Source organism: Malaya genurostris, chromosome 2 (assembly GCF_030247185.1).
Source record: "Malaya genurostris strain Urasoe2022 chromosome 2, Malgen_1.1, whole genome shotgun sequence".
Taxonomy (NCBI): domain Eukaryota; kingdom Metazoa; phylum Arthropoda; class Insecta; order Diptera; family Culicidae; genus Malaya; species Malaya genurostris.
In genome coordinates this window covers 144,732,274-144,759,715 of record NC_080571.1, presented here as the reverse complement: position 1 = coordinate 144,759,715, position 27,442 = coordinate 144,732,274, and the positions used below count along the sequence as shown (strand labels likewise).

General features: G+C 34.3%; 1 protein-coding gene across 14 annotated transcripts in view; it reads right to left on the bottom strand.

Moving 5' to 3' along the window:
- Positions 1-27,442, bottom strand: part of LOC131426980 (innexin shaking-B) — a 1,311,753-nt gene that overhangs the window by 474,152 nt on the left and 810,159 nt on the right. For 2 of the 14 annotated variants that reach the window (XM_058589828.1, XM_058589830.1), the window contains exon 2: positions 21,333-21,860. The exons of 11 other annotated variants lie outside the window; for them this stretch is intronic. In XM_058589828.1, the coding sequence (XP_058445811.1) occupies positions 21,333-21,692 (360 nt within the window). In that variant the 5' untranslated portion in view covers positions 21,693-21,860. Of the gene's footprint in view, positions 1-21,332; positions 22,098-27,442 lie in introns of those variants that run through there. One more of the 14 variants, XM_058589829.1, reaches the window with a different exon arrangement.

Genomic DNA, 27,442 nt, shown 5'->3' with positions numbered 1-27,442 from the left:
AGTTAATCGCAAATGTTGTCGAGGTCACAATTTTGAATGGCAGGAGAAGAAAAAGTTTTCATTCCAAGCATTCCAATGATATCAACTGATATTTGTAGCGTGGGCAATCGTTATGAATTAAGTTTACGTTTCGTCTTCGACTCATCAGTGCGTCAGCAGATTATGCTGACGCAAACCTCCGGATCAACATAATCCGCTGAGCAGACGTAAAGTTAATGCTATTTGCAAGACACTTTTTTATTACACAAGAAGTGTAACGTCTAAACTGACGTCTCGAACGAAACAAGTTTCGGCTTACTGGTTGTACAGATTGTGATAATTTGAAGGGGAAAAAGCTTGCTTCTACCCCCAAATTTATGCTAGGGGCACATAACCATTTTAAATTAAGTTTACGTTTCGTTTTCGACTCATCAGTGCGTCAGCAGATTATGCTGACGCAAACTCCCGGATCAACATAATCCGCTGAGCAGACGTAAAGTTAATGCTATTTGCAAGACACTTTTTTATTACATAAGAAGTGTAACGTGTAATTTATGCTAGGTGCACATAACCATTTTAAATTAATTTTACGTTTCGTCTTCGACTCATCAGTGCGTCAGCAGATTATGCTGACGCAAACCCCCGGATCAACATAATCCTCTGAGCAGACGTAAAAATTATAACAATCTGTACGGCCAGTAAGCCGAAACTTGTTCTAGACGTCAGTTTAGACGTTACACTTCTTGTGTAATAAAAAAGTGTCTTGCAAATAGCATTAACTTTACGTCTGCTCAGCGGATTATGTTGATCCGGGGGTTTGCGTCAGCATAATCTGCTGACGCACTGATGAGTCGAAGACGAAACGTAAACTCAATTTAAAATGGTTATGTAAACCTAGCATAAATTTGGGGGTAAAAGCAAGCTTTTTACCCTTCAAATTATCACAATCTGTACGGCCAGTAAACCGAAACTTGCTTCGTTCGAGACGTCAGTTTAGACGTTACACTTCTTGTGTAATAAAAAAAAATTAGGGGGTTGTATTCAAGACACGACCGAGCACAATAACATTAAAAATGAAACGTTTCTAGGGTCTTCATAATATATACAAAAATAAAGAGATGATGATACACTAAACTAAGAACTTTTTCAATTGACTAATTACAAACTTGCTCTAGTTTAAGCGCTTAGATTGTTGGCGAATGATAAAATTGACAATTAGATTCTTTCTTGATAATTAATTATATTCAATTTTGATCCCTTTCCACAATTTTTCACATTGTTAAGATTTTGAATAACGTCCTTTAACTAGAATTCAAAGTTACTTGAAAGCTCAATTTTAGATACAAACAACCTAAAGATTTAATCCTGAACAAATGAAACTTTATGACAATAATCTTCGAGAAACGTACAAACTTATTAATTTTATAAACAGTTAATCGATCCAAGAGAAGATTTTATTTATTTTAACGAAAAATGTTGTACCAGTAAGCTCAGTAATAGTGTAATTTTATTAATCTTTCTTCAAAATCGTCGATAATCTTCGGAAAGTGTCAGTAAATAATATGGCGACAATACGTGAAACATGAAATGTGAAACAGTCCGCATAAAATATTTAGTTACTTACATTGATTTTCGCTTTGGCATATTAAGAATATACGAAATGGATACGCAACAAAATTCAGAAATTTTGTTCATATTGTAACTTGATGTTATTAACACATGAATGAACATTGTCATAGTTACAACGCGTGTTGAACTGAAACTGGCGGTTAACCAAATTCTACGAGGGTTGCTATTCAAACGATACATGTAAAATCGCAAGTAAACTTACCTTTAGTTTATCTTTGATACTCTATGATATTGCATCTAATTGTACTGTATATGTGAGCCTGTGGAACTCATTTATACTACCAAACCGAGGAGGCCGCTTTTAGAAGTTTCAGAATTTAATTTTGAATCTTTTGAAGCGTTTAATACCTGGTGGGACAACAACTTGTTCAGTCACATATAATGAAGAAGAAGTTTCTATGATTATCATAATAACACTACTTTATACTGAATCCATTTTCGCGCCACCGTTTTGTTCGTTTGGGAATGGAGATTTTAGTATGCAAACCGATCAGTTGACAAATTAAAACATTTTTAAGCTTACAATATTGAAGCTTTGGAATCATTTAAATGAGGAAAATCCATTAACAAATCATCGAGGAACAAGCACTGCAAATTAGATCCGAATTAGATCTATTGCCGATAATACTAAATTAGCCTGATAGTTACCAGAGAACTAAAATAAAATACTCAATTCAAATGAATTTTTTAATGGAATGCAATTGAAATATTCAAATGACGTTTCCTCATAAGTTTAAGTTAAATGTTTCCGAATCGATTGGTTGTTGAATTATATAAATCCATCAACAAATGACTGAGGTATGAGCGTTCAAAATTATGGCAGAAAAATGTTACGCGATTAGTTTTGCATGTTTTAATTTGACACCCAAGCGAAGTGTAAGGCATTTTTAATGGCAAAATCGACCAACAATTTGCTAAATACATGGGATGTTTCAAAAGAACCGATAACCACGCTGATTCGGTTCTTCAATAGCTAGATGATATATAAGATATTCAAGCGAACACGAAGCGGTGTTGTGCAGACAGCAGGAAGATTCACCAACGCATAATACAAAAGCGACAATCCAGCAAGTGAACGCATATACAATTAAATCATCAGCTCACTGGACGAGCTACTTGTTTCATTCACAGTCAAACATCAACTAGGCAAAGAAATATTGTGCAGCCTATATTTATAGATTTCTCTTCATACTACGCAGAACAATGCGGTGTTTTTTATGCATGACGCAAAGCCTCCTATGCCGAACAAGAAGTTGACGTCATTTTGTAAAGCAGGGATTGGTGGATGAAAACATAGGTCGATTCCAACCATTTTTTCAATAGTATGCTATTGAAATACTGAAACGACGTCGTCATACATGTTTAAGTTAAAAGTTTCCGAATCGATTGGTTGTTAAATTATAACAATCCATCAACAAATGACCGAGTTATTAACGTTCAAAATTATGACACAAAAAGGTTACGCGACTATTTTTGAAACTTTTAATTGACACCCGGCCCCGTATAGTGAAGAGTAAGGCATTTTTAATGCCAAAAGTGTCTTGCAAATAGCATTAACTTTACGTCTGCTCAGCGGATTATGTTGATCCGGGGGTTTGCGTCAGCATAATCTGCTGACACACTGATGAGTCGAAGACGAAACGTAAACTTAATTATAAATGGTTATGTGCACCTAGCATAAATTTGGGGGTAAAAGCTAGCTAGTTAAGGAAACTAGTAGTAATGTATTTTATTAAATAGGAACCGTTGTGACTGAATTCGAAATATATTATGTTTTTTGTCGTGAATACGACTTACTTTACTATGGGGCGCCTTTTCAAAATTTACCCTCTGAGAGAGTGATAAGTTTTTGATCGTGAATATCTTCTGTTGTATCTAATGAATCAACATAATTCTTGCAACATGCCATCGGAAATATGATCACAATTTTATGATAAAATTTTCAGTTGTGTGACATAATCTTAAATAGTTCAAAATTACTTTTCTTAAATGTTTGGTACAAACGAGTGTCAAAGAGGATAATTCCTATGGCGCGTTTGCCTTTCTCGTATTTTGGAAGCTCATAGCTCAGTGATCTGTAGAAGGATTTATATAATCTAACTACCAATAGAATCGAAAATTTTCAACTTGAACGTGTATTGCAACAACATTGAAGTTTTTCAATAGTATACTATTGAAAAACCTGTTTGATTTAACCCATGACAGCACCAGCCAATCAGAACGCGAGATGTCTGCATCTATACAAGAGCATCCATATAAAAGTTGAGTGCTTCATTTTTCCTACCATTTGCTGAGCATCTGTTCCCGAAACAAGACACACGAGAGCAACATCGTGGACCTGTCGTCTCACTGTTTCCCGTTCTGCGTACAGGAAAGGAATTCTGAAAGGCAGCCGAAAATTCCAGCAAATTCAAATAGCACTTTTAAGTGCTAAAAATAATCATAAAGAATTAGTTGAATTTTATCGCTTTCCTACCATTTTCCGAGCAACTGTTGCCGAAACAAGGCACACACGAGAAGTTAAATTAATTTGCACCGTCACCAACACATTCAATTACGAACGGCAATGCGAAAGAGGAAGTGATGATGTTGAATACATCTTTATACTAGTACACAAATATGCCGTGCGAAAGAGTTGCCACGTACAGATCAATATGTATTTTTTTTTGTCGTGAATTCTTTAGTATGGGGCGCTTTTTGATCATGATATCTAACACATTCAATTACGACAGGACAGTAACGCTGTCTCGCAATACGAAACAGAAAATTTTGATTTAGAAACATCTTTATACTAGTATACTTTATACAAATTATTAGAACAAATGTTTTCACTTGATTTGCGCATTATACTTTCTAGGCGTATCAGAACTGGCTAAATTTAAAGCAATCCTAAATATTTCTTTATCACAGTTATGTGGTCGTCCTGAAAAGGACGGGGTTTTCAACTCCTCGTCGTTACGGATGGACAGCTGCAGATGGCGAGGGATGATTCTCGTTTTCTTGTTGTCGCGGGCAGCATTACCAGCCAATTCCAACACTTCGGCAGCCAAGTACTCCATCACTGTCGCCAGATAGACCGGTGCACCGGCACCGACACGCTCTGCGTAGTTTCCCTTCCGGAGCAGACGATGGAGATTTTGCCAACTGGGAACTGCAGACCAGCACGGTTCGAGCGGGACTTTGCCTTGCCCTTAATTGTTCCTCCTGTGTGCGTGTTTCCGCGTGAAAGTTCCACAAGAAGCTGTTAACCGTTAGACAGCCAGTTCAATATTACTGACTGCCGCTCTACTAACTCTCTCTTTTATATCGTCTCACTGTTTCCCGTTCTGTGAAGGGGAGGTCCGTACACCGCTACCAGTATAAATTGAAATGTGATGTGAGAAATAGCGTCATTTGAGTTAAAGCAGCTACTCTGTACGTACGAGACACCGTCAGAACGATGGCACCGTAAACAGGTAGAAAAGCAGATTTGTACCGTCACTAACACATTCAATTACGAACGGCAATGCGAAAGCGAATGTTGAACACATTTTTATACTAGTATGGGACCGTGTAAAAATATGCCATGCGAAGCAGGGTTGCCATATAAACAGGTTAATCTCTTTTATTATTATTATTATTATTATTATTATGCTTATTATTATTATTTTTATTATTATTATTATTATTATTATTATTACTATCATTATTATTATTAGAATAACTCTTGCATACCGAAGATCGTCGATACATTTCAGACCAGCCCATTGCAATTGTCTCGTACTGAAATTTCGAGAAGAATCAGATATCTTCGAACTTTGTAGCATCAATAAAAATAAACTACAAATTTGTCGTACCTAGCCTGCTATATTAGCAAATTATAAAAGAATTGTTTCAAGTTTGGAATATATAGTTGTAGAATAGTAGCTGTTTGATGTAACTAATCTGTATTTTAATGTAGGTGCATCGCTTCAAACTCTATTAGTGAAAAAGAGGAAAGCTTGCACAATTCATACAATCAATCAACTAACTGATATTCGGAAAAGTGATGGGAGCGTATCAGTTTTTTCGTATTCACGACATCCAGTTATGTCTCTGACATTACCCACCCACCTTTTTAATTTTTTTTCTTATTTTTTTTTTAAATAACTATTTATTGGAATATGAGTTAAAATTAAATTATTAAGATTTAAATTGGGTGTTCAGCCACAAGTGGTGACTTTTCAGCCCTAATATATATATATATATATATATATATATATATATATATATATATATATATATATATATATATATATATATATATATATATATATATATATATATATATATATATATATATATATATATATATATATATATATACATATATATATATTTATATATATATATATATATATATATATATATATATATATATATATATATATATATATATATATATATATATATATATATATATATATATATATATATATATATATATATATGATTTGGTTATTACCATGAGGACATTATTTGCTTCCGCAATTCTGAGATTTTTGTGTAGGGAAAATTCTAAACCTACTTGTATTGTGTAATGGGGAAAAGGAATTTATATACTAACTTACTAACTAATACAGAGAGCGAATCGATTCAATTGAAGATTGCATCGATTTTTGTCGGAATTTGCTTATAATATTATGTGACATTACATCTAATGGTTCTATATTTGTGAGTCTGTGTAACTTATTTGTACTAAACCAGGGAGGACGCTTCAAAATCATTTTCAGAATTTTATTCTGAATCCTTTGAAGCGTTTTCTTCCTGGTGGAACAACAACTTGACCAAATTGGTACTGCATAAAGCATGGCTGGTCTGAAAATTTGTTTATAAATTAACAATTTGTTTTTTAGACAGAGCTTAGAATTTCTGTTTATAAGAATATATAAACATTTAATATATTTATTACACTTTGCCTGGATTCCTTCAATGTGATCCTTGAAAGTGAGTTTTTTGTCATACGTTAAACCTAAGTATTTAGCTTGATCAGCCCATGTCAATTCCAAGGCATTCAATTTGAGAATGTGATTATTGTTTGGTTTAAGAAAAGAAGCTCTTGGTTTATGAGGAAAGATAATTAATTGCGTTTTTGCTGCATTTGGTTTAATTTTCCATTTTGACAGATAATCACTGAAAATATTCAAACTTCTTTGTAGGCGACTGCAGATCACTCTTAGATTTCTACCTGTGGCTAACAGACTTGTGTCGTCACAGAATAGCGATTTCTGACAACCAACGGGTAGATTTGGAAGATCAGAAGTGAAAATATTATACAAGATTTATTTATATATTTATTTATTTCGTCAAGCAAATGTAGACTACATATAAATTGTTTACAATGTTCACTTACATACTACGCATTATTCTACGACAAAGCTGAGATTTGATTTGATTTTTCGACATAGTAAGGTCAAAATGTTCGCAGTATTGATTGTAATGGCGCATTATTCGATTGACTGGACTGTATTTTGCATAATTTGTTCTAGCTTGTTTTTCTAAAAATAATTTCCTGGAACGTAGTTGACGGCTAGGTATATAAAAATTTAATTGCGATAATAATGGAGCTGATTGAATGCGTTGAGAAATAATGTCGCTGATAAAATAAAGCATTGCAAAGTCGCGGCGTTCTTTAAGTGTTTGTATATTGATGAGCATGCAGCGTGCTTCATATGATGGTAGAGGAAATGCTGTCCAGTTTAATTTACGAAGTGCATATAAAAGAAATTGTTTTTGAATAGATTCGATGAGTTCTTCGTGAATAATATTGTATGGATTCCATACTAGGCTGCAATATTCTGAAATAGGTCTGACATATGTAGTGTATAATAATTTAATTGTGTATGGGTCCTGAAAGTTATGACTGAAGCGTTTAATAAAGCCCAGCATGCTATTAGCTTTATTGATGATGGTATTGTAGTGTTCCACAAAAGTGAGTTTGGAGTCTAAGATTACGCCTAAATCTCTTACAATTTTACATTTTTCTACAAGTTGATTTCCTAAATGTATGTTTATAGATATAGTTTAATTCTTCCTACTGAAAGTTATTGAGTTACATTTTTTTACATTGAGTTAGAGTAGACTTTTGCAGCACCAAATGTGGAATAGATTGATTTCGTTCTGGAATATTACAGCGTCGTTGATATTTTTAATTTCCATGAAGAGTTTGATGTCGTCTGCATATATAAGCACTTTCAGATTTTTGAGTATGAAAGAAATGTCGTTTATATGTAAAATGAAAAGGAGAGGCCCTAAGTGAGAACCCTGAGGTACGCCAGAAGTTACATTAATTGGACCAGACAGAATGTTTTGGAAGCGGACTACCTGTACACGATTCGTTAAGTATGATTTGAGCCATTCAAGAAGAGTATGTTTTATGTCATATTTTTGTAGTTTGTGTAGAAGTAAAGGTATGTCAATACGGTCGAAGGCTGTGCTAAAGTCAGTGTAAAGAGTTTCTACGTAGATGCCGGCGTCCATTGCATTCAGTGTGAATGTCATAAATTCTAAGAGATTTGTTGTAGTTGAGCGGCCTTTAAAAAAACATGTTGTTTGTTTGTTATTACATTTTTAAGTTGATGAAAAAGTTTTTCGTTTACAATTTTTTCAAATAATTTTGGAATGCATGAGATAATGGCTATTCCACTGTGGTTCCGAATGTTAGATTTTACACCAGATTTAAATATTGGTACAAGAAAGGAAGATTTCCATGCTTTAGGAAAAGTACATTTATTAAGTGATAAGTTAAAAAGTAGTTGTAGTGGTAGTGTAAGTTCTTCAGCAAGATTTTTTTAAAATATTGGTGGTATACTGTCAGGTCCAGGCCCTTTTGAGGCGTCTAAGTTTTTCAGTGCTGTCGAAATGTCATGTTCTGATAGATAGTTTACAGAGATGGAGTTGAAAAATGCAGGTATGAAAGAGAAGTATTCACGGTCACGGTCAGTTTCTGAATAAGATGTATATACTTCTTGAAAAAAATTTGCAAGTTGATTGCAGATTTCTGTACTATTTTTCCCTACATGTTCGTCGAGGTGCATTTGAGATGGAAAATTGTTGCTTTTTAGTTTAGTTTTTGTGTAGTTAAAAAAGTTCTTAGGGCAAGTCTTTATTTCGTTTTCAAATTTGCGGTTGTATTCTTCGTGTGCTGGGTTAATGGCTATTTTGAGTTGATTGCATAGATTTTAGTAATTTTGAAGATGAGCGTCACTTTTTTCTTGTTTGTAAGTTTTGTGTGCTTTTTGTTTCCTATTTTTCAAATGTTTTAGTTGTGAATTGAACCATACAGGTAATTTCCTGTTATGACTTTTTCTTCTTCTTTTCATGGGCAAAGTTTCGGCTAATATTTTGTTTATAATGTGATAGAATTTGTTTACTTCGACGTCGACATTTCCTTCTGTAGTCAGTATGTTCCGCCAATTTATTATACTTCAGAACAAATTGGCTCAAATGGCACGTTCCCCTTGATATTTGGAGATTTGTTTGTATTCCGGCACTTCCTCATATTCCAAGTCGTAGGGAAGGGATGCAAATAATGAATATTCAATTGCGGTGTGAAATGCTTCATTTTTCCATAATGGCAGGTTTGATGCGTTCACACAAAAGTCTTCTGTGCAATTTGTGAAAAGAAGGTCTAAATATGCATTTTGTTGATTTTTTACGGAGTTTACTTGATGCAGGCCAAAATTAGAAATTTTGTCGAAAAAGTAATGCAATGTTGGGTTTTCTCCTACGACTGGAAGTAAGATTGATTCATTTTCAATGTCAGAAATGAAGTCCGTTGATTGAAGTCGCCAAAAATTGGAGCTACGCTCGAACCCTGCGGAACACCGGCTCGTACGGGTAGCTATTCAGATTTACAATTCTGATAGCTAGCCTGAAGAGTACGATCAGTTAAATAATTTTGAATAATTTTGATCAAATAAATAGGAAACTGGAAATCAGACATTTTTGCTATTAAACCTTTGTGCCAAACACTGTCGAATGCTTTTTCTATGTCTAGAAGAGCAACTACAGTGGATAACCCAGAAGATTTATTCGATTTTATCATGTTCGTAACTCTCACAAGTTGATGAGTAGTTGAATGTTCATGACGAAATCCAAACTGCTCTGGTAAAAAAATTGAATTCTCATTTATATGAGACATCATTCTCAACAAGATTATTTTTTCAAAAAGTTTACTGATAGAAGAAAGCAAGCTAATTGGTCGATAACTTGATGTTTCTGCTGGATTTTTATCAGGTTTGAGGATAGGAATTACTTTAGCGTTTTTCCATCTATTTGGGAAGTAAGCTAATGAAAAACACTTGTTGAAAATTTTAACCAGGAGTCTCAAGGCAACATCGGGAAGATTTTTAATAAGAATATTAAAAATTCCATCATTACCAGAAGCCTTCATGTTTTTAAGTTTCCTGAAAATTGATTTAATTTCATCAAAATTCGTCTCAATAATGTCATCTTGTGATAACACTTGGGTTGAAATATGCTCATATTTCAGTGAGACTTAATTTTCAATAGGACTCACAACGTTCAAATTAAAATTGTATACACTCTCGAACTGTTGAGCAAGTTTTTGAGCTTTTTCGCCATTTGTAAGAAGTATTTGATTTCCTTCCTTGAGAGCAGGAATTGGTTTCTGAGGTTTCTTAAGAACCTTAGAAAGTTTCCAGAAAGGTTTAGAATATGGTTTAATTTGTTCAACTTCATTAGCGAAATTTTCATTTCGCAGAAGAGTAAATCTATGTTTAATTTCTTTTTGTAAATCCTTAACTATGTTTTTCATAGCAGGATCACGAGAACATTTATATTGTCGTCGACGAACATTCTTCAGTCGAATGAGCATTTGAAGATTGTCATCGATGATAGGAGAATTTAATTTAGTTTGAGCTTTGGGAATTGAAAGATTTCTTGCTTCGATAATATAATGATTCAAATTATCAATTGCTGTGTCGATGTCCGCAGAATTTTCTAAAATAGTTTCATGATCCACATGATTTTCAATGTGAGATCTGTAATCCAACCAATTAGCTCTATGATAGTTGAATATAGAACTAATTGGTTTAATTAAAGCTTTAAATAACCAGCTGAGAGTTGATTATGAAGTATTTTACCATTACTGTTATTTTGCCTACATTTCCACTGGACATGTTTAGCATTTAAGTCCCCTATTACGAAAAATTTCGATCGATATCTTGTAAGTTTTTGCAAATCGCCTTTAAAGAAATTTAATTGTTCGCCGGTGCATTGGAATGGCAAATGTGCTCCAACGATGAAATAAATTCCATGAATGGTTTCAACTTCGATTCCCAAGCTTTCAATAACTTTAGTATTGAAAGAAGGTAAAATTCGATGTTTAATTTGCCGTTGGATAAAAATGGCAACTCCACCACCCATTCCAGTAAACCTGTCAAATCGATGAACCACATAATGTGGATTACTTTTAAATTTGACATTTGGTTTAAGAAAAGTTTCTGTCACAATGGCAATATGAATTTTGTGAACTTTGAGAAAATTATAAAACTCATCTTCACTCGATTTCAAAGATCGAGCATTATAATTTAAAATATTCAAATAATTATTTAACATCACTGGTAAATTTTAAATTCATTATAATATTATTTGCAAATTGCCATCCGATTTGAAATGCTTCAAAAAGTGATGAAGTCGAATTCATTTGGATGATCATTTGAAAAAGTTGATCTTGTAGGTAGATCTTTTTATTTTTAGTTATATCGCCTAAATCGATTTCATTTAAAGAAGCGAATGGCATTGAAGGAATATTTGTAGGTAGACTGCCATTAGAAGAAGATGATTTGGCCGGTCTACCTATTAATAAATTGTTTTCGTTAGAAGATGAACTGCAAGGCGGTCCTGTGTTTTGATTATTTACATTAGAAAAAATAGGTGGTAGATTTCTATCTAATATACCAGCATAACTGACATTAGAAGAAGATGATGACGAGGTCGATCTACCTGTCAATAAATTGTTTTCGTTAGAAGACGAATTGGCAGGCGTACCTGTTTTTTGTTTTGAATTCGAAGAAATAAGTGCCTCAAAGGAATTAGGCGTGGCATTTGTAACGGTTTTTTGATTTTCAGGTATGTTTTGTAAATTTAAGGTCGTTGATTTGACTTGTTGTCTAAGCGAACGAGCGTTTAAAATTTTTTCCCTGACAGGACATTTCAAATAATTGGATTTATGATTTCCATTGCAATTTGAACATGAAAATTTATCAGTAGTTTCATTCATTGGACAAACGTCTTTCGAATGCGATTTACCACAATTCAAACACCGTATATCCATATGACAATTTTTGGTTCCATGACCGAAGCCTTGGCAACGACGACATTGCGTTAAGTTTGCAATACGATTATGCCGTTTATAATGTTCCCAATGAATTTTAATGTGGGAAATGAAACGTACTTTTTCTAAAGTTTTTAAATTGTTTACGTCACTTCGATTGAAGTGTATTAGGTAAAGTTCAGGGGAAATTCCAGAGCGTGGTTTAGAAGTACCATTCGCTCTTTTTTTATAAGTATTACTTGGGAAGGGGCAAAACCAAGCAATTCTTTTAGTTCATTTTTAATTTCATCAATACTTTGATCATTTGATAAGCCTTTCATGACAGCCTTGAAGGGTCTGTCTGATTTTATATCATACGAATAAAATTTATGAAGTTTCTCGGACAAATATCGAATAAGACGTTCGTAATCTTCCAATCCATCAACCAAGACTCGACATTCTCCTCTTCGTCCGATTTGAAATGAGACTTTTACTTCCGGGAGAAAACCAGAAAGCTCAGTATGGAATGCTTTGAAGTCGGGAATCATCACCGTCACTGGTGGCATAGATTGATGTTTCTTCCCAGAACGACAAGCGTCCATTTTGGGAATTTTTGAAGAACTTTCTTCTATGTCGCTACAATCGGATTCAGGAAGTATCTCGTAAATATTGTTAGACGGCATAGAATCAACGGAAGGGAAATCCGTCCGCTGTCTTTTATTTTTACATTCAGATTCTATAAGATCGTGAATGTTATTAGAAAAATGTTGAATAACGGATTGTGATTTATTCCGTATTGAATTATTTTTAGCCTTAGGCTTGTTGCCTTTCCGGTTGGACGCAAGCATTTTTGAAATGAATGAAATTTTAAATTAAATTAACTAGGCTAAATTAGTCTTCGATTAGACTCCTAGCTAGCCTTAAAAAAGGTTGATTAATTTCTTAGTCACTCTAATATCACTTTTTGTATCACTTAGTCACTCTAACAACACTCTTTGTATCACTTAGTCACTGAAAAAGACTCAAGGCTTCAGTCAATGAAACTCTAGGTAGCCAGAAAAAATTTTCAGGAGCCAAGAGTTATACGCGTGCGGTGCGAACGACTGTTCAACACCGACTGAATATATTATGTTTAAAGTACTCTATATGATGGATGCTGCGGGAAGAAAAAAGGCAGGTGAGTAAAGTCAGAAACATAACTGGATGTCGTGAATACGAAATCAACTGGTATGTTCCTTAGCACTTCCGAATATTAATTAGTTGATCAATAGTATAAATCATGCCTGCATTTCCTTTTTTCACTACTAGAATTCGAAACGATGCACCTAAACTAAAGTTCAGATTAGTAACATTAAACATTCTGAAACACAAATACTATGAAATTACCAGTATAGTTCTTTATGATAAAAACTATCATACATTTCACTCTCAGATACTATTCAAAAGCTATATATTCTGAACTTAGGCTAGGTACAACAAAATTATAACCGTATAACGTATTTATAAACAAACCGTTATGATCAATAATTATATATTATTGGCGGTTCAACGCATAGGGCACTAGTCTTACAAACCAGTAGTCGTATGTTCGAGCCCCGACCTGGAAGGAATCGTTGTGTCAATAGGATCGTAGCACCAACCATGCAATGGTGCAATGGTACACTCTGAATCGGCTGCGAAGCCTGTTGAAACAGAAGGTGAAATTCCACTACAGGAATGTAATACCAAGGCTTAATACCAAATATAATATTAAAAAAATATGCCAGACACTCATACTAGTATAAAGGTATTGATCTTCATTTTCGCATTTCGATCAGCGCTACTGTCGTAATTGAATGTGTTAGATATCACGATTAAAAGGCGCCCCGTACTAAAGTATTCACGACACAAATACAGATTGATTTGTATACGTGACAACCATGTTTTGCACGGCATGTTTCCAAATGACACCCATACTAGTATAAAGATGTGTTCAACATCAATACTTTCATTTGTGCATAGCGTGAGTCGCAATTGAATGTGTTAGTGACGGTGCAAACTTTGTCTAATTTCATTTTGATAAATCTGATGCTTTTGGTACGAAAGAGAAAATTCAATTAATCCTTTATAATGATCTGTAGCGCTGAAAAGCAGAGTTGCAAATTGTCCGTCATGTCAAATGACCTTGACAGACTGACTAAAATCATCGTCAACTGTAATCGGCACGGTCAAAGTGTCTGTCAAATGAGATACTTGAGTGTTCTATGACCAATTAGAAGTATACTCAGTCAAAGACTGGCGACTTTTTTGTTTCTTTCTCTCTCATTCTCCTATTTCCTGTTAAAGTGAAAATATTCAATAAGAGTACTAACATATACATAAATTAATGTTTAGTCACATCGTAATCAAGCAGTGACAGGAAAAATGAAGATAATATCAATCGCATCGGCAATCGATGAGCGTCCTGGTGAGTGTAATATCAAGAGAATTTAAGTTATGACAGATCGGCTCTCAGACACTCAATATATGATTATTGGAAAAGCCTGGTTGGCAGCAGTCCGCAGTGACATAAGCTTTCCAATCTTCATCGTGCAAAGTTGCTAGTTGATAGTGACAGGGTTTGAATTATCACGACCAACAGGATCTGCATTTAGATCCGAGACTGATGACTTCAGCTGGCAGGCTTCTGGTGTGGTTTTGCTGTGTGGCCGCGGCCCGGCTGCGCCTACCGTTCGCTGCATTTCAGTGTGAAGTCTTCGATGTTGCTCCCACAACCTAACTGAACAGCTCTTCCTTGACGACTGATGACTTCAGCTGGCAGGCTTTTGGTGTGGTTTCGCTTTGTGGCCGGCCCCATGTTACTCTCGTGTGTAACCGTTGCTCACAAAATGATAGAAAAAGTGAAAAAACAGCTTTTATATCGCTGGAGCAGCACACATTTTGTTCTCTTCCACAGAACACGTTCTGATTTGCTGGTACTGAAATGGATCAAATCAGACATGTTTTTCAATAGTATACTATTGAAAAACTTCAATGTTATTGCAATATACGTTCAAATTGAAAAATTTCGATTGTTTTGGTAGTTAGATTACATACCAGACAGACAGACACAGACCGCTGTGCTATGAGCTTTCAAAATACGAGAAAGGCCAGGAATAATCATGTGTTTTCTTCTTTGATACTAGTTGATATGAAATGTTTCAGAAAAATTTAATTTTGAATTATTTGAGATTATGTCATACAACTCAAATCTTATCATAAAATTGTGATCATATTTCCGATGGCATGTAGCAAAAATTGTGTTGATACGTTAGATACAACAAGATACATTCACGATCAAAAACTTATCACTAGTTCAGGGGATAAATTTTAAAAAGGTGCCCCATAGTAAAGTAATGCCTTTCCCATATCAATGCCTTTTTCATATCAATCATACTGTCATATATAATACTGTGGCATTCTTCGAAATAATCTTCTTCGCTTCTTAAAAGAATAACCGAAATCGGTTTGTTTGACCGTCTACTGATAAAAACTATCAATTGGAGAAAATTTGAGGTCGATTTGGAAAACTTTTTACGGTTTTTCGCCCTTTTCAGTGATGGTATAAAATTTTTAACACACTTTACCCTATATTTCCGGATCCGGAAGTCGGATCAGAGGATTCTGACTCGGATGAAAGTAGTGAAGGTACATCGTTTATCCCTCCTCGTGGATCAGTTAAGAGAAATATGTAAATATACTACAACTACAATTTCACCATCAAAAAAAGATCCCCGTGTAAAACCAAAAAAGTAAAAACCAAAATGCTATGCCTCTTGGTTTCTCAAATTCATACACCAAACTAGGGACTACCACAAAAAACGACAATAATCCAGTGGGCTCTTCTTCATAGCCAACAACAGGATTGCTGAAGTTTTCGGAAGTTGTAGAATGGATTTTCGCAGCATTCAAAAAGTCTGAACCCCTAAAGACCCTCATAACGGCACTCCTTCATAAAGCTAGAGAAAATTTTATGCAGTTATCAGCACAATGGCCAATTCTTTCAGGGTTTGTATCATTTAATTTATAATTTATCATCCGCCGCAAATGATTCAATCATTGTCCTGCAGTGGAATTGTCGAGGCATCATGCCAAAACTTGATTCATTTAAAGTTTTATTGCACAGTAAAAAATGTGATGTATATGTTTTTGGGCGAAACATGGCTGACATTGAATATAGTATCAAATTTAAATGACTTTAATATTATACGTCTCGATACAGACTCTCCGTATGGCGGAGTGCTTTTAGTAATCAATAAATGTTATTCCTGTTATTCCTTTCATAGATTAAACATTCCTTCGACTACAAGTATAGAAGCTGTTACTTGTCAAATAGACATCAATGGAAAAGACATTTGTATAGCTTCGGTATATATTCCTCCAAGAACTCAAGTTGGACAAAGACTGTTCAATGAAATGGTTAAAGCCCTCCCTACTCCACGAATATTTCTGTGAGATTTCAGTTCACACGGAATTATATGCAATTCCGTTTACAATGATAGCAGATCATTTTTAATATCGAATATTTGTCACAATTTTTACATGACACTATTGAATATGGGTAGCATGACACGGATCCCAAATGCATTAGATTTATCTCTTTGCTCGACTTCAATTCGACTAGATCGCATCTGGAAAATGTTTCCTGATTTATACGGTAGCGGTCATTTACCAATTATCATATCAATTAGCAGTAGCAAATGCACTGCTAATTCAGTTAATATTCCATATGATTTGACAAAAAAGATTGACTGGAATAAATATAAAAATTATGTCAACTTGAGACACTTGATATAATTTTGGAATTTAATTCAGTCAAAATTTTTTGTTAAATCGTATGGAATATTAACTAAATTATCAGTGCATTTGCTACTGCTGATATAGGAACTTTCCCTGCTGAAAGAATATGACTTCCTCGTTTGTTCGTTTTTGGAGGCCGAAGAACATGCCGAAACCAAACGATTCCTTGGACCGACGACTAACAAAAGGGCCGACGACTAACCCTTGGTTGGGACAAATAATGTTCAGACGCTAAACACACGAAACAAAATACTGCAAGACGTTTTTAAAACCGTATACTTTGGGTCTATGTAGAAATGTAGCTACTGCAGACATTTTGTCGGTTGTTCAGGAGATACTTGAATGAGCACTCTTTGGAACACGGCCAGACGAATGAGGAATCGTAACGTAGAAAATGAGAGTGAGGAACACTCGTACTGATGGATATTTGACTTAGCTAGGAAAGTTTGCCCAGATTCTGGTCCTACGCAGAGCATTATTCGGGTGTCTACTCGAAATAATGGTTCCATTGATAGCACATTTTCAACGATGGAATTTTATATATCGTTCTTGTTTAGTAACAATAACGCTCCTGGGTTGGACAGTATTAAACTTAACTTGGTGAAGAATGTGCCTGAGCTCGCAAAATTACGTTTGTGGGATTTGTTCAACAAGTTTTTTGTGTAAAGCAATGCTCCACCTGAATGGAGACAAGTGAAAGTTATCGCCATACAAATGTCGGGAAACCAGATTCCAATCACAACGCGAATATCAAACACAGTTTGACATCACTACAGGTCTCTGGTGTGGAACTCATCCGGAAGATCTTATAAGATTCGGTATGTTCAATAATTACGTTTCGGTCTCATTTAGGCTTAAAGAACCTGTTTCTGTTTATATAGTAGTGTTGGCAGTAGATTATTATAGCATGAATATCATCGTCACATTATCTCGAATCCATTATTTTCTCTTTAAAGATAGTCTGAGTGCAATTGAGGGTGAAATTTATGAGAGAACGATTGCTTCCAACGAATTCCATAGCGCATCTCGCCGAAAAACAAAATTAGAAAACTATAATATTAAGTTATTTGTTGCTGTGTCGTACTAATGAAAATTTTATCATAAATTACTGATCAGAGTTGTTGGGAAAATACAATAAGAGATAATCACGATTAAGTTCTACCCATTCTTATACAAGGTAAATTTTGAAAAGGCGCCGCATAGTAAAGTAAGTCGTATTCACGATAAAAAACCGAGTTGATCAGTAGGAATGTAATTTTTTGTACGAGAGCAACTCATTAAATATCATGCTCAGAGGAACGGCTAAAACAGTTGCACAATGTCTGTAGACAGCTGCGGGTATGCTATGTGCACTTTAGCACAAACCGGTACCCAAAATATATCAAACCCTCAAATGACTACTGTTGGCGGCCAGTTACGTCAATTGGTTTCGTTACTTTCGGCTCATCAAAATAGATATTGCACTTCTAGGGTGAAACAAGTGCGTTACAAATAGTAACGACTTTTCGTCTGCTTAGTGGTTTATGTTGATCAGCGAGATGGCACTAGCAGTTCAACATAATCTGTTCATGCACTGATGAGATGAATGCGAATTAATTATCAATTAGTTGATCACTTGTATTAATTGTGACAGCATTCCCCTTTTTCACTACTAGAATTTGAAACGATGCACCTAAACTGAGTCGGTGCTATGCATTTTAGCAGGAAGTTCTTACAACAACCACAAACTCCGACTGGTTAAAAAAAGGACCGTGCCGTACCGAATATGTTAATTGTTCTAAAAAGAACTGATTCGAAAAATTCTGATATTAGGGACTGGACCTGAGTTCAAGAACTAAATTTAGAACTTAGAACAGGCTCAGAATTCAACTGCAATTCAGTTTATAAGCTAGTTTCGAAACTGAATTCAGTTCCGGAATCCAGTTTCTGTTGAACGTTCTGAATTCTATGAACCTGTATTCTGGAACTAAGTTCTCCCTTCCGACGATCGAAGTCCAAATGAGAGCACGACCTGAGCGTTTCACGCTTTATACCAGATTTGTTCTTACTGATGTTGGAGGGGAGAACCTCACCTCGACATCCAGTTCCGACTGAAGCACCAGCAGAAATGAGCGACTTTTAGTCAAGTTTTACCTTTTATAATCGTCCAGTAGATAATCGGAACTGATATGTGCCTGACTACCTCAAAACCGTCGTCCGGGTGCGAAAAAGGCAAGCAAGCGTGATGTATTTTACTCATTATTTCCAAAAGTTTTAGAAAACTTTGTTTTTCAATTATTAATGATTTTCTCACGCTGTTGAAAATTTAATCACAAATTCCTGATCATATTTCAAATAGCTTGTAGACAAAATTATGTTGTTGAGTTAAGTATATCAAGATATATTCGCGATAAAGTTCTGCCCATTCTTGTACAGGGTTATTTATAAAAAGGGTTTGTGTTACCACCGTCACAGCAAATGACTAGAACAAAAAACCATAGCATAACGTATACTATTCGATGCTCTTTAATTCATAAAATAATGCCATTTTAACATTTTCTCGGATTAATCGAAAAATATGGAATTCTTGATGTGATCCAGAAAGTAAATAAGTGATTTTGAATCGACTGGTGGTAGAATATATCGATGAAAGTCTGATTTCAAAATTTTGACAAAACAGTCCAACGAGGTGGCTTTGAACCAATGTTGCTCGAATATCAAAAATGCAACGAACGCCAATGATCATCGTTCGCTTCCCTTCACCTTTGTTCGATAATCGTTCTGGTATTCGGACTTGTTCGTATATTCGAGTGCGAACGAAGCCGACGCTGCTTCGTTGCTCGCACGAAGATCTATTCCTTGCAGTTGTTATTCGCATTAAACATACCCTCAAATGACTTAACGTGAATATGGAACGAATATTCATGCAGCGATCATCGTCAAAACCTAATTCGCGATGATCGTTCGTGCTATCTTTAAAACAAGCAAATTAAAACGTTTTCCCCTGCATTATTACCATAGTCTTATGTGATGAACCATATCCCAGTACTCTACCAATGCTGATACCTCACGAGCTATGATGAATTTATTAGATGAAGAATGCTTCGCGAAGAATGGAAACTAAAGATCATCGCAGTGACGCTATTCGAACCAATTCGAAGAGTAAAGTAAATGAACGAATGACAAACGAATGTATAAAACGAACATTCACGATGTATAGCAGCAGTGAAGAATGTATTAGTATATTCGGGTTCTCTACGATTATTACTTATTCATTTTCACCCTTCTCTCTTTCGTGCAGTGAATAGTTCAACGTTGTTCGTCCGTCTCGTAAGTAATAGAAGCAAATTCACGACGAAGATCAATAAATGAATTGGTTACACGAAGAATATTTGCAACATTGATTTGAACTTTACACTGACAACCGGCTTCGTATGGCAAAGAATAAAGGTTTTCTATTTTCAAAACAACAAAATTCGCCTCGCATTGATTGTTCTTAACTCTGATTTCAAAACACTTAGCTTTTGAATCGACCACGTGTAGAGTCGATATTATTTCTCGCTACCAGGAACGTTCAGTTTGCAACATTCTTGCATGTCATTGACCTTTACATTAACTTATAGCCCCGTATGGTGAAGAATAAGGCATTTCTATTTCCAAAACAACAATATTTGCCTTCCATTGAATGTGCTAAATTCTGATTTCTAAACAATCCACACTGATCTTTAAGGCTTGAGGATAGTAGATCGCGTATGGATTTTGAATCGACTGCTTGGATCCCTCAATTCCCTTTGAGTCTGTGTGTTTAGGAACCTTGATGAGTCGATTTAATTTCTCTACTCTGCTCTCCTTTTTCCAAACGCTACCTGTAAATTAAAGCAGATAAAATTGCGGGCGCATTGAAACTGACTGTTTTTCACTGAAAAATAGAAGACTTTATTTTCATCGCGACAAAATATATGTTTTTATGTTCTAATCGTAACTAAACTATACTATCTACACTTCGCCATGATAGATTTATATCATAACCCTCGATTAACTTAAAAAATCATAAGGTATTTTAGAAAAAAATAGTTAGAAAAATCATAAATGCTCAGTTTGAGCAACGATCAATGATCAGAGGAGGTGGAGCAACGATGCCAGTGGCAATTTTTACCAAAGTCTGCACAAAAACAGATGTGCATGAACTAACATGCGACAGCCCTGCTTATAAGTTGGTTAATTAGGACTGAATATTGGATCTTCAGTTCTTTCTCCGCTTGTGAAAAATAGTTACTTGCTATGAGCTATGTGGCAAGAGGAACGACATTCAGATTACGGAAGAGATTTATTAATTCACGACATTCGTGCTTCGCGAAGACTCTAATGGCAACATGTTGCACCATCTGTTTTCATATAGAATAAAGTTACTTCCACCCGCTTGTTGCTTGTGTTGTTTTATTCGGTTGGCAAGGAATCCTCTTCGTAAGTGGTGGAATCGCTCTATTACAATGCTTAGAAAACTATACATTAACTCACTGATGAATTAATATTCCAAACCTTGATCAAAACTATCAATCTGCAAGCTATACCTGAGATACAGTAATGTTTTTATATCAAATACTAATGAAAATAACTGTTAACAACTTACCTGAAAAAATAAACAGAAACACACCCATTGATAGTACTTATAAATCTTTTTATCCAAACTTTTTCCTTCAGAGTTTCCAACACCAGGATATGGAACTTCACTGCCAATTTTTTTCATGAAGAGGCTTTTGAGAGCGTATGTTGAATGTATCCAGCAATACGTGTTAAGTACTTCTTCTGGTATGTCTTTCGTGTGCACGCAATCAATAGGATTACCGACGTACTGCTTTGTTGTCACAATTAAGGAGAACGACATTAAAATCATCACTGTTATAGAATAGTGTAAACGGAACACTGGTGAATCAGTATTTACATGACTTATTTTGACTAAACTTTTCAGTCCGCGGAAAATATCCAACATTATGCTTTGATGTCACTCTTCCAAACAGACGTTTTAAAACAAGGATTTATCTGACACTTTGATCAACTGATTAATGATGCACGACTAATTGATACCATATTATTGTACATAATTTTCGAATGTGAACTATTGATGATATTTGCATACATTTTCTATTTTTCATCGTTTCTATAAGTATGAAAAAGGAGCATAACATTAACCAATTTGGATTTTAAGGGTAAATATGACTTCTTATTGTGTGTTTTAAGAGATTTTTTCCACAATTAAGAACAATTTTGTTCGACTTCAATTACACAGAATAATGCGTTTGACCGACACTTTTGTCACAAGTTGATATGGAATGGATTTATGGAATAGAATGGACATATTTGTGTTGTAGCACATATCGTAGTGATTGATTGTAAGTTTAAAAGTCTAAGCTTATATAAAAACCGATATAAATATTTAATTAATTTACATAAATTTTCAGGCACATATTTGTAACAAGCAAAATTACTAAACAGTTATTCATGTTTCAAGAATTCGTAAAAAAAACTAAGCGTTTTTATATATATATATATATATATATATATATATATATATATATATATATATATATATATATATATATATATATATATATATATATATATATATATATATATATATATATATATATATATATATATATATATATATATATATATATATATATATATATATATATATATATATATATATATATATATATATATATATATATATATATATATATATATATATATATATATATATATATATATATATATATATATATATATATATATATATATATATATAGTAAAAGAAAGGCATTCCAATCGAATTCAAAGACTTGAATCAGACCTTATATGAGGCATTCCACACAAAAGTAGTCTCAAACTCGAAAATATTTAATACGTTTTTTTATTCAATATAATATGAAAAAATATTATCTGAAGTCCTGCGTTCGCAAAAAAGAGACTTTTGAAGAGCCTAAACTGAATAATCCAATAAAGACACAAATATTCGTCCCAGACGTACATTTCATACGTTTTCGCTTTCTAATATTGAATGGCTATTCAATCACTGTGGAAACCGTCTTTTGAACCGAGGCCCGGATGGCCGAGTGTCATATACCATTCGACTCAGTTTGTCGAGATCACAAAATGTCTGTGTGTGTATGTATGTATGTATGAATGTATGTATGTATGTATAACTGTGTGAATGTGGCGACATTGTAAAAGCCATCACGCTTTCTACATTCTAATTTAAAAAAAAAACATATCCCATTGCAACACATTGTCAATACACTGTAAGCCTTTCTAGAAGTTACTTTGTACGGAACCCAGCCATACATTGTAGCACATTTGATCTTAAGATTTGGTGCATCAGCACTCTAAGAATCATATCTTTAAATTTTATGAGCGGGGCCGATACGACCGAAAATGGTCAACCGCACATCGAATGCTTGGAACACTTAAATTGTTTACAGCGCATAGCGAAGTAATGCAATGAAAATAAATAGTTTAACTTACGCGCTGCCCGTGTTGATTTTTGTTGATTTTTCCTTCTTCAAACAGTTCTATATACTTAAAATTTTACCGACGTCTCAAGACCCCTCGACTCTCACACACACTATCACACTTCGTAGATTTACCAAAACCAAAATTTTCTGCTAGAACTAGTGATTTGACCCATTGTACGTAGGATCGACGAAGCTGAATACTTTCTCTGCGAAATTGTGTCTCTATTACGAAATGTAATTTTCAAAGTTAAACATCCAGCAGTAGAGACTTTCTGTGTGAAATTGTGTCTGTATCATGAAATGTGATTTTCAAAATTAAACATTCAGCAGTAGAGACTTTTTGTGTGAAATTGCGTTTGTATTATGAAATGTGTTTTTCAAAATTATATACTCAGCAGTAGAGACTTTCTGTGCTGAAACACGAAAAAAGTATAGTCGTTAAACCAAAGACCTACCTGTAATAATGTGCAGAAAGAACCATCAAAAAAGGGAAACTAAATGGGTTGGTTTGATAGTCTACACAGCGGGAAGGTTCATTACCAAGCTACACCGTATCTACACAGAGAGAACTGCCGTACGGGCAACAAGACAAGTAAAAATGCAGTCCAAGGAAGATTTTTTTAAAGACATAAAAATAGCACGATCGACAAGCGGCAAAAAAATTTAAAGCCAAGGAAAACCACACATTGAACCTATCAATAAAAATCTTTCCCGACCTATCAGAAAAAAAACAGAAGTGGTTCGCGTAGAGGTATCGCAAGGACTTTGATAAAAAAAAACAAGTGCCAAGAAAAAGTAGAGCATATTTTGCACGAAAAGGAATCTACCTAAACTTTTCCCTATAAAACCTTTAAAATAAAATATTATAAAATTAAAAATCCAATGCGTATTGCATACATACAATAATGTACATTTTTCTGTATTTGCTCTCTAACACGAATTACCTAACAAATTTTCAAAACCTAATTTGAATGAATAACTTCGAAAATTGAATGGATAAAATCGAGGAATATTTAAATACCCTCAAAATCAATGAAACCAATTTTAAGGAAGCACCAAACAGCACTTACTCAAGCCAAATTTTGCAAGTAAAAAAGCAAAGTCAAAAGTATTCAAAATTTAATAACCGACAAACTTGCCGAACTAGATGATAAGCAAAATTATTTTGAACTAATATACCGAGAATCAAAATCACTTTCGGAAAAAATTTAACTTCTTATAGATATAAAACTAACATTTGCAAAACCATCCCTCCTACCCAAGTGAAAAAAAAAATTATAATAAACCATCTGCGAAAAAAAATAAAATGGCTAATTTGCAAAATACAATAAAAACAATGACGGTGATGATACCAGAATACAATGGCTCACCCGAAAACCTAACCAGTGGGATCGATGCCTTAGACATCATCCGAATGCTAGTAACCGATGATACAAAGCTATTAATCATATCCTATCAGAGTTAAAAGGCAAAGTAACAAATGCTTTTTCGGCCAAACCTGAAAACGTCGAGTGGACAAATTAAAAACGACTGCATCTGCCACCGTAGGAGCAGCGCAATCTAAACTTAAACCATGCAAACAAAAGTCTGACATAATTTCATTCACGAACGAAATTGAAACTCTCACTACGCTGGAAGCTGTAAATGTAGCTAAAAAACTACAAGGATCAGCCTCATGGGGTTGTTCGAGCCATTGATGTAAAACAAGGCAACTAAAATTTCTAATGATCGACATTTTCAATTAATCGTCACACAATGTCTGCTTAGATTGATCTTTATTAGGGACCAACACCGAACACGCGAACCCAGAATATAGACTCTAATTGTTGTGATTTGTATTTGTTTTGTAGCCGACGAAATTACATCAATAGCACAAATGACAATAGATATCGATATTTAAGCTTCTCTTAAGATATCGATATTTAAGCTTCTCTTCGCCAAGCTTGTGTTCAAGTTTTGTATGCAAGCAGATATTTTTATAGCGTTTCTGTACCATTACTACCATTCTGAGATTTCGGTTGAAACGATAAACTATTTCTCATTATCAATCGAGTTCATCTTATATAAATTAGAAATTAATCTTATGCACTCAAAATTTACCCTTGAGAACTGTAGTATAAATGGTGTTACCAAACGTAAAACGGACTTATACATTTATGACAACTTACTTATCTTTACAGACGGAATTCTCGGTAGAGACTTTCTAATAAACTACGAATGCAACATATGCCTAAAAACATATACCACGTAGATGTCAAGTAATTTGAGGAAATTAAATTAAGAAATATCACTGAGGATAGCGTTATCCTATTCGGTGAAATAAAGTCAGGAGTGAATTACTCAAACACACTTATAATTCCTGGTGCCCAATAGGTAAATATTATAAATACCAGCGATTACAGAAGTAAGAGATGTAAGACAAACACTCGTGTTTGCAATCTCCAAATACCAAGAAGAAATGAGAAAATTAAAAGTTATCAGAGTAGCAATCTCTTGCAATGATAAAATATTTGAAATGGTACCTATGGAAATGTTTAAAGGACTCGTCCTACAAACACTGAAAATATTACAAATCATTATCTACAAACCACCGAAGTTTATTAGTAACCTTCGCGAAATACAAGTAATATTAAAGAATCACCATGAATTACCTACAGGAGGACACATCGCACAAAACAGATTGTACCTCAAATTAAGAGAAATATATACATGGAAATTTATGAAAAGTTCAATTGCTAATTCCATCAAAGCCTGTGAAATTTGCAATAAGAACAACATCATTAAACATACTGAAGAGAAATTATAAATTACGAATACACCTACTAAACCATTTGAAATAGTGGCAATCTATACTGTAGGACCGTTGCCCAAAACAACCAATAATATACGATACGCTGTAAGCATACAGTGTGAGCTAACCAAATACGTTGTATATATACCCATACCGTTAGTAGAACATTTTATCCCAACTTACGGTAAGTTTCTTGAGTTAAAAACTGATAGAGGAAACGAATATAAAAACGAGGTTCTAGAACAAATTTGCAAATGGTTAAAAATTAAACAAACATTTTCGACATCTTATCATACTCAGACAATTGTTTTTTTTGGAAAGAAATCACAGATGCCTCAACGACTTTCTGCGATCTTTTATCAACGAACATCAATCTGACTGAGATGATTGGTTACAATACTATGCATTTTCATATAACACAACACCACACTCAGATCATGGGTATACACCCTACGAACTAGTTTTCGGTGTAAAAGCCAGACTACCACAAGAAACCTACCCAGACAAAATTGAACCGATATATAATTTCGACCTGTACAATAAAGAATTACAATACCGACTACACAAATCACACGAAATAGCAAACAAACATCTAATACACCAAAAAGAAATTAGAAAATCAACAACAGACCACCTGTCCAACCCAATAGAAATATATTTGAATGACATAGTGTACCTACAAAATGAAAATAGACGCAAGCTAGATTCATTTTATATAGGTCCATTTAAAATTACATAGCTACAAGATCCAAATTGCGAAATACAAAGTTTACAATCAAAAGAATAAACTATTGTTCACAAAATAGACTCATTAAAGCATGAAATTCACAAAATTGTTACATCAAACTTTTAGAATTAAGATTCCGCTACTGAGCTTAACCCCACGTAAAACATAAAAAAGAGAGAAAAATCAAAAAATCATTGCCGTGGGCGTAAGTGAAGTTTTACTAAGCTTCTCTGGGAAAAACTGTAAAATTCGGTTATTTTACAATAAGAAAATTCTAAACGGTAATTTAATCCAATAAATAATAAAGTAATAAAGCACAACAGAATGATTTCCCTTCGTTACATCATTCTTCGAAAAGAGGGATGGTGTAATGTGAACCTTAAGACTAAATCTCCTCACACATTTCAGACCAAGTAATATGAATATTTAAGACTAAATCTCCCACACACCCCAAACCATAACAAAAACCCGTAAAAGCACCCTTCCACGAATACCTAGAAACCTACATAAAATAAAAACATTACCTACATGAAGTCAACTAAAATGTCAGCACTTGCACTTTCCGGTGACCCAGCGAAAAACGCCGTGGTCGTAAAATTCGACTACTGAAACGAGAAAGCATCAAATTTCAAATTGTTATGTCATCGAAAACAGAACCCAAAAACAAAACAACCTGTGTCACTTCCCTCTTCTACACGTCCCTCATG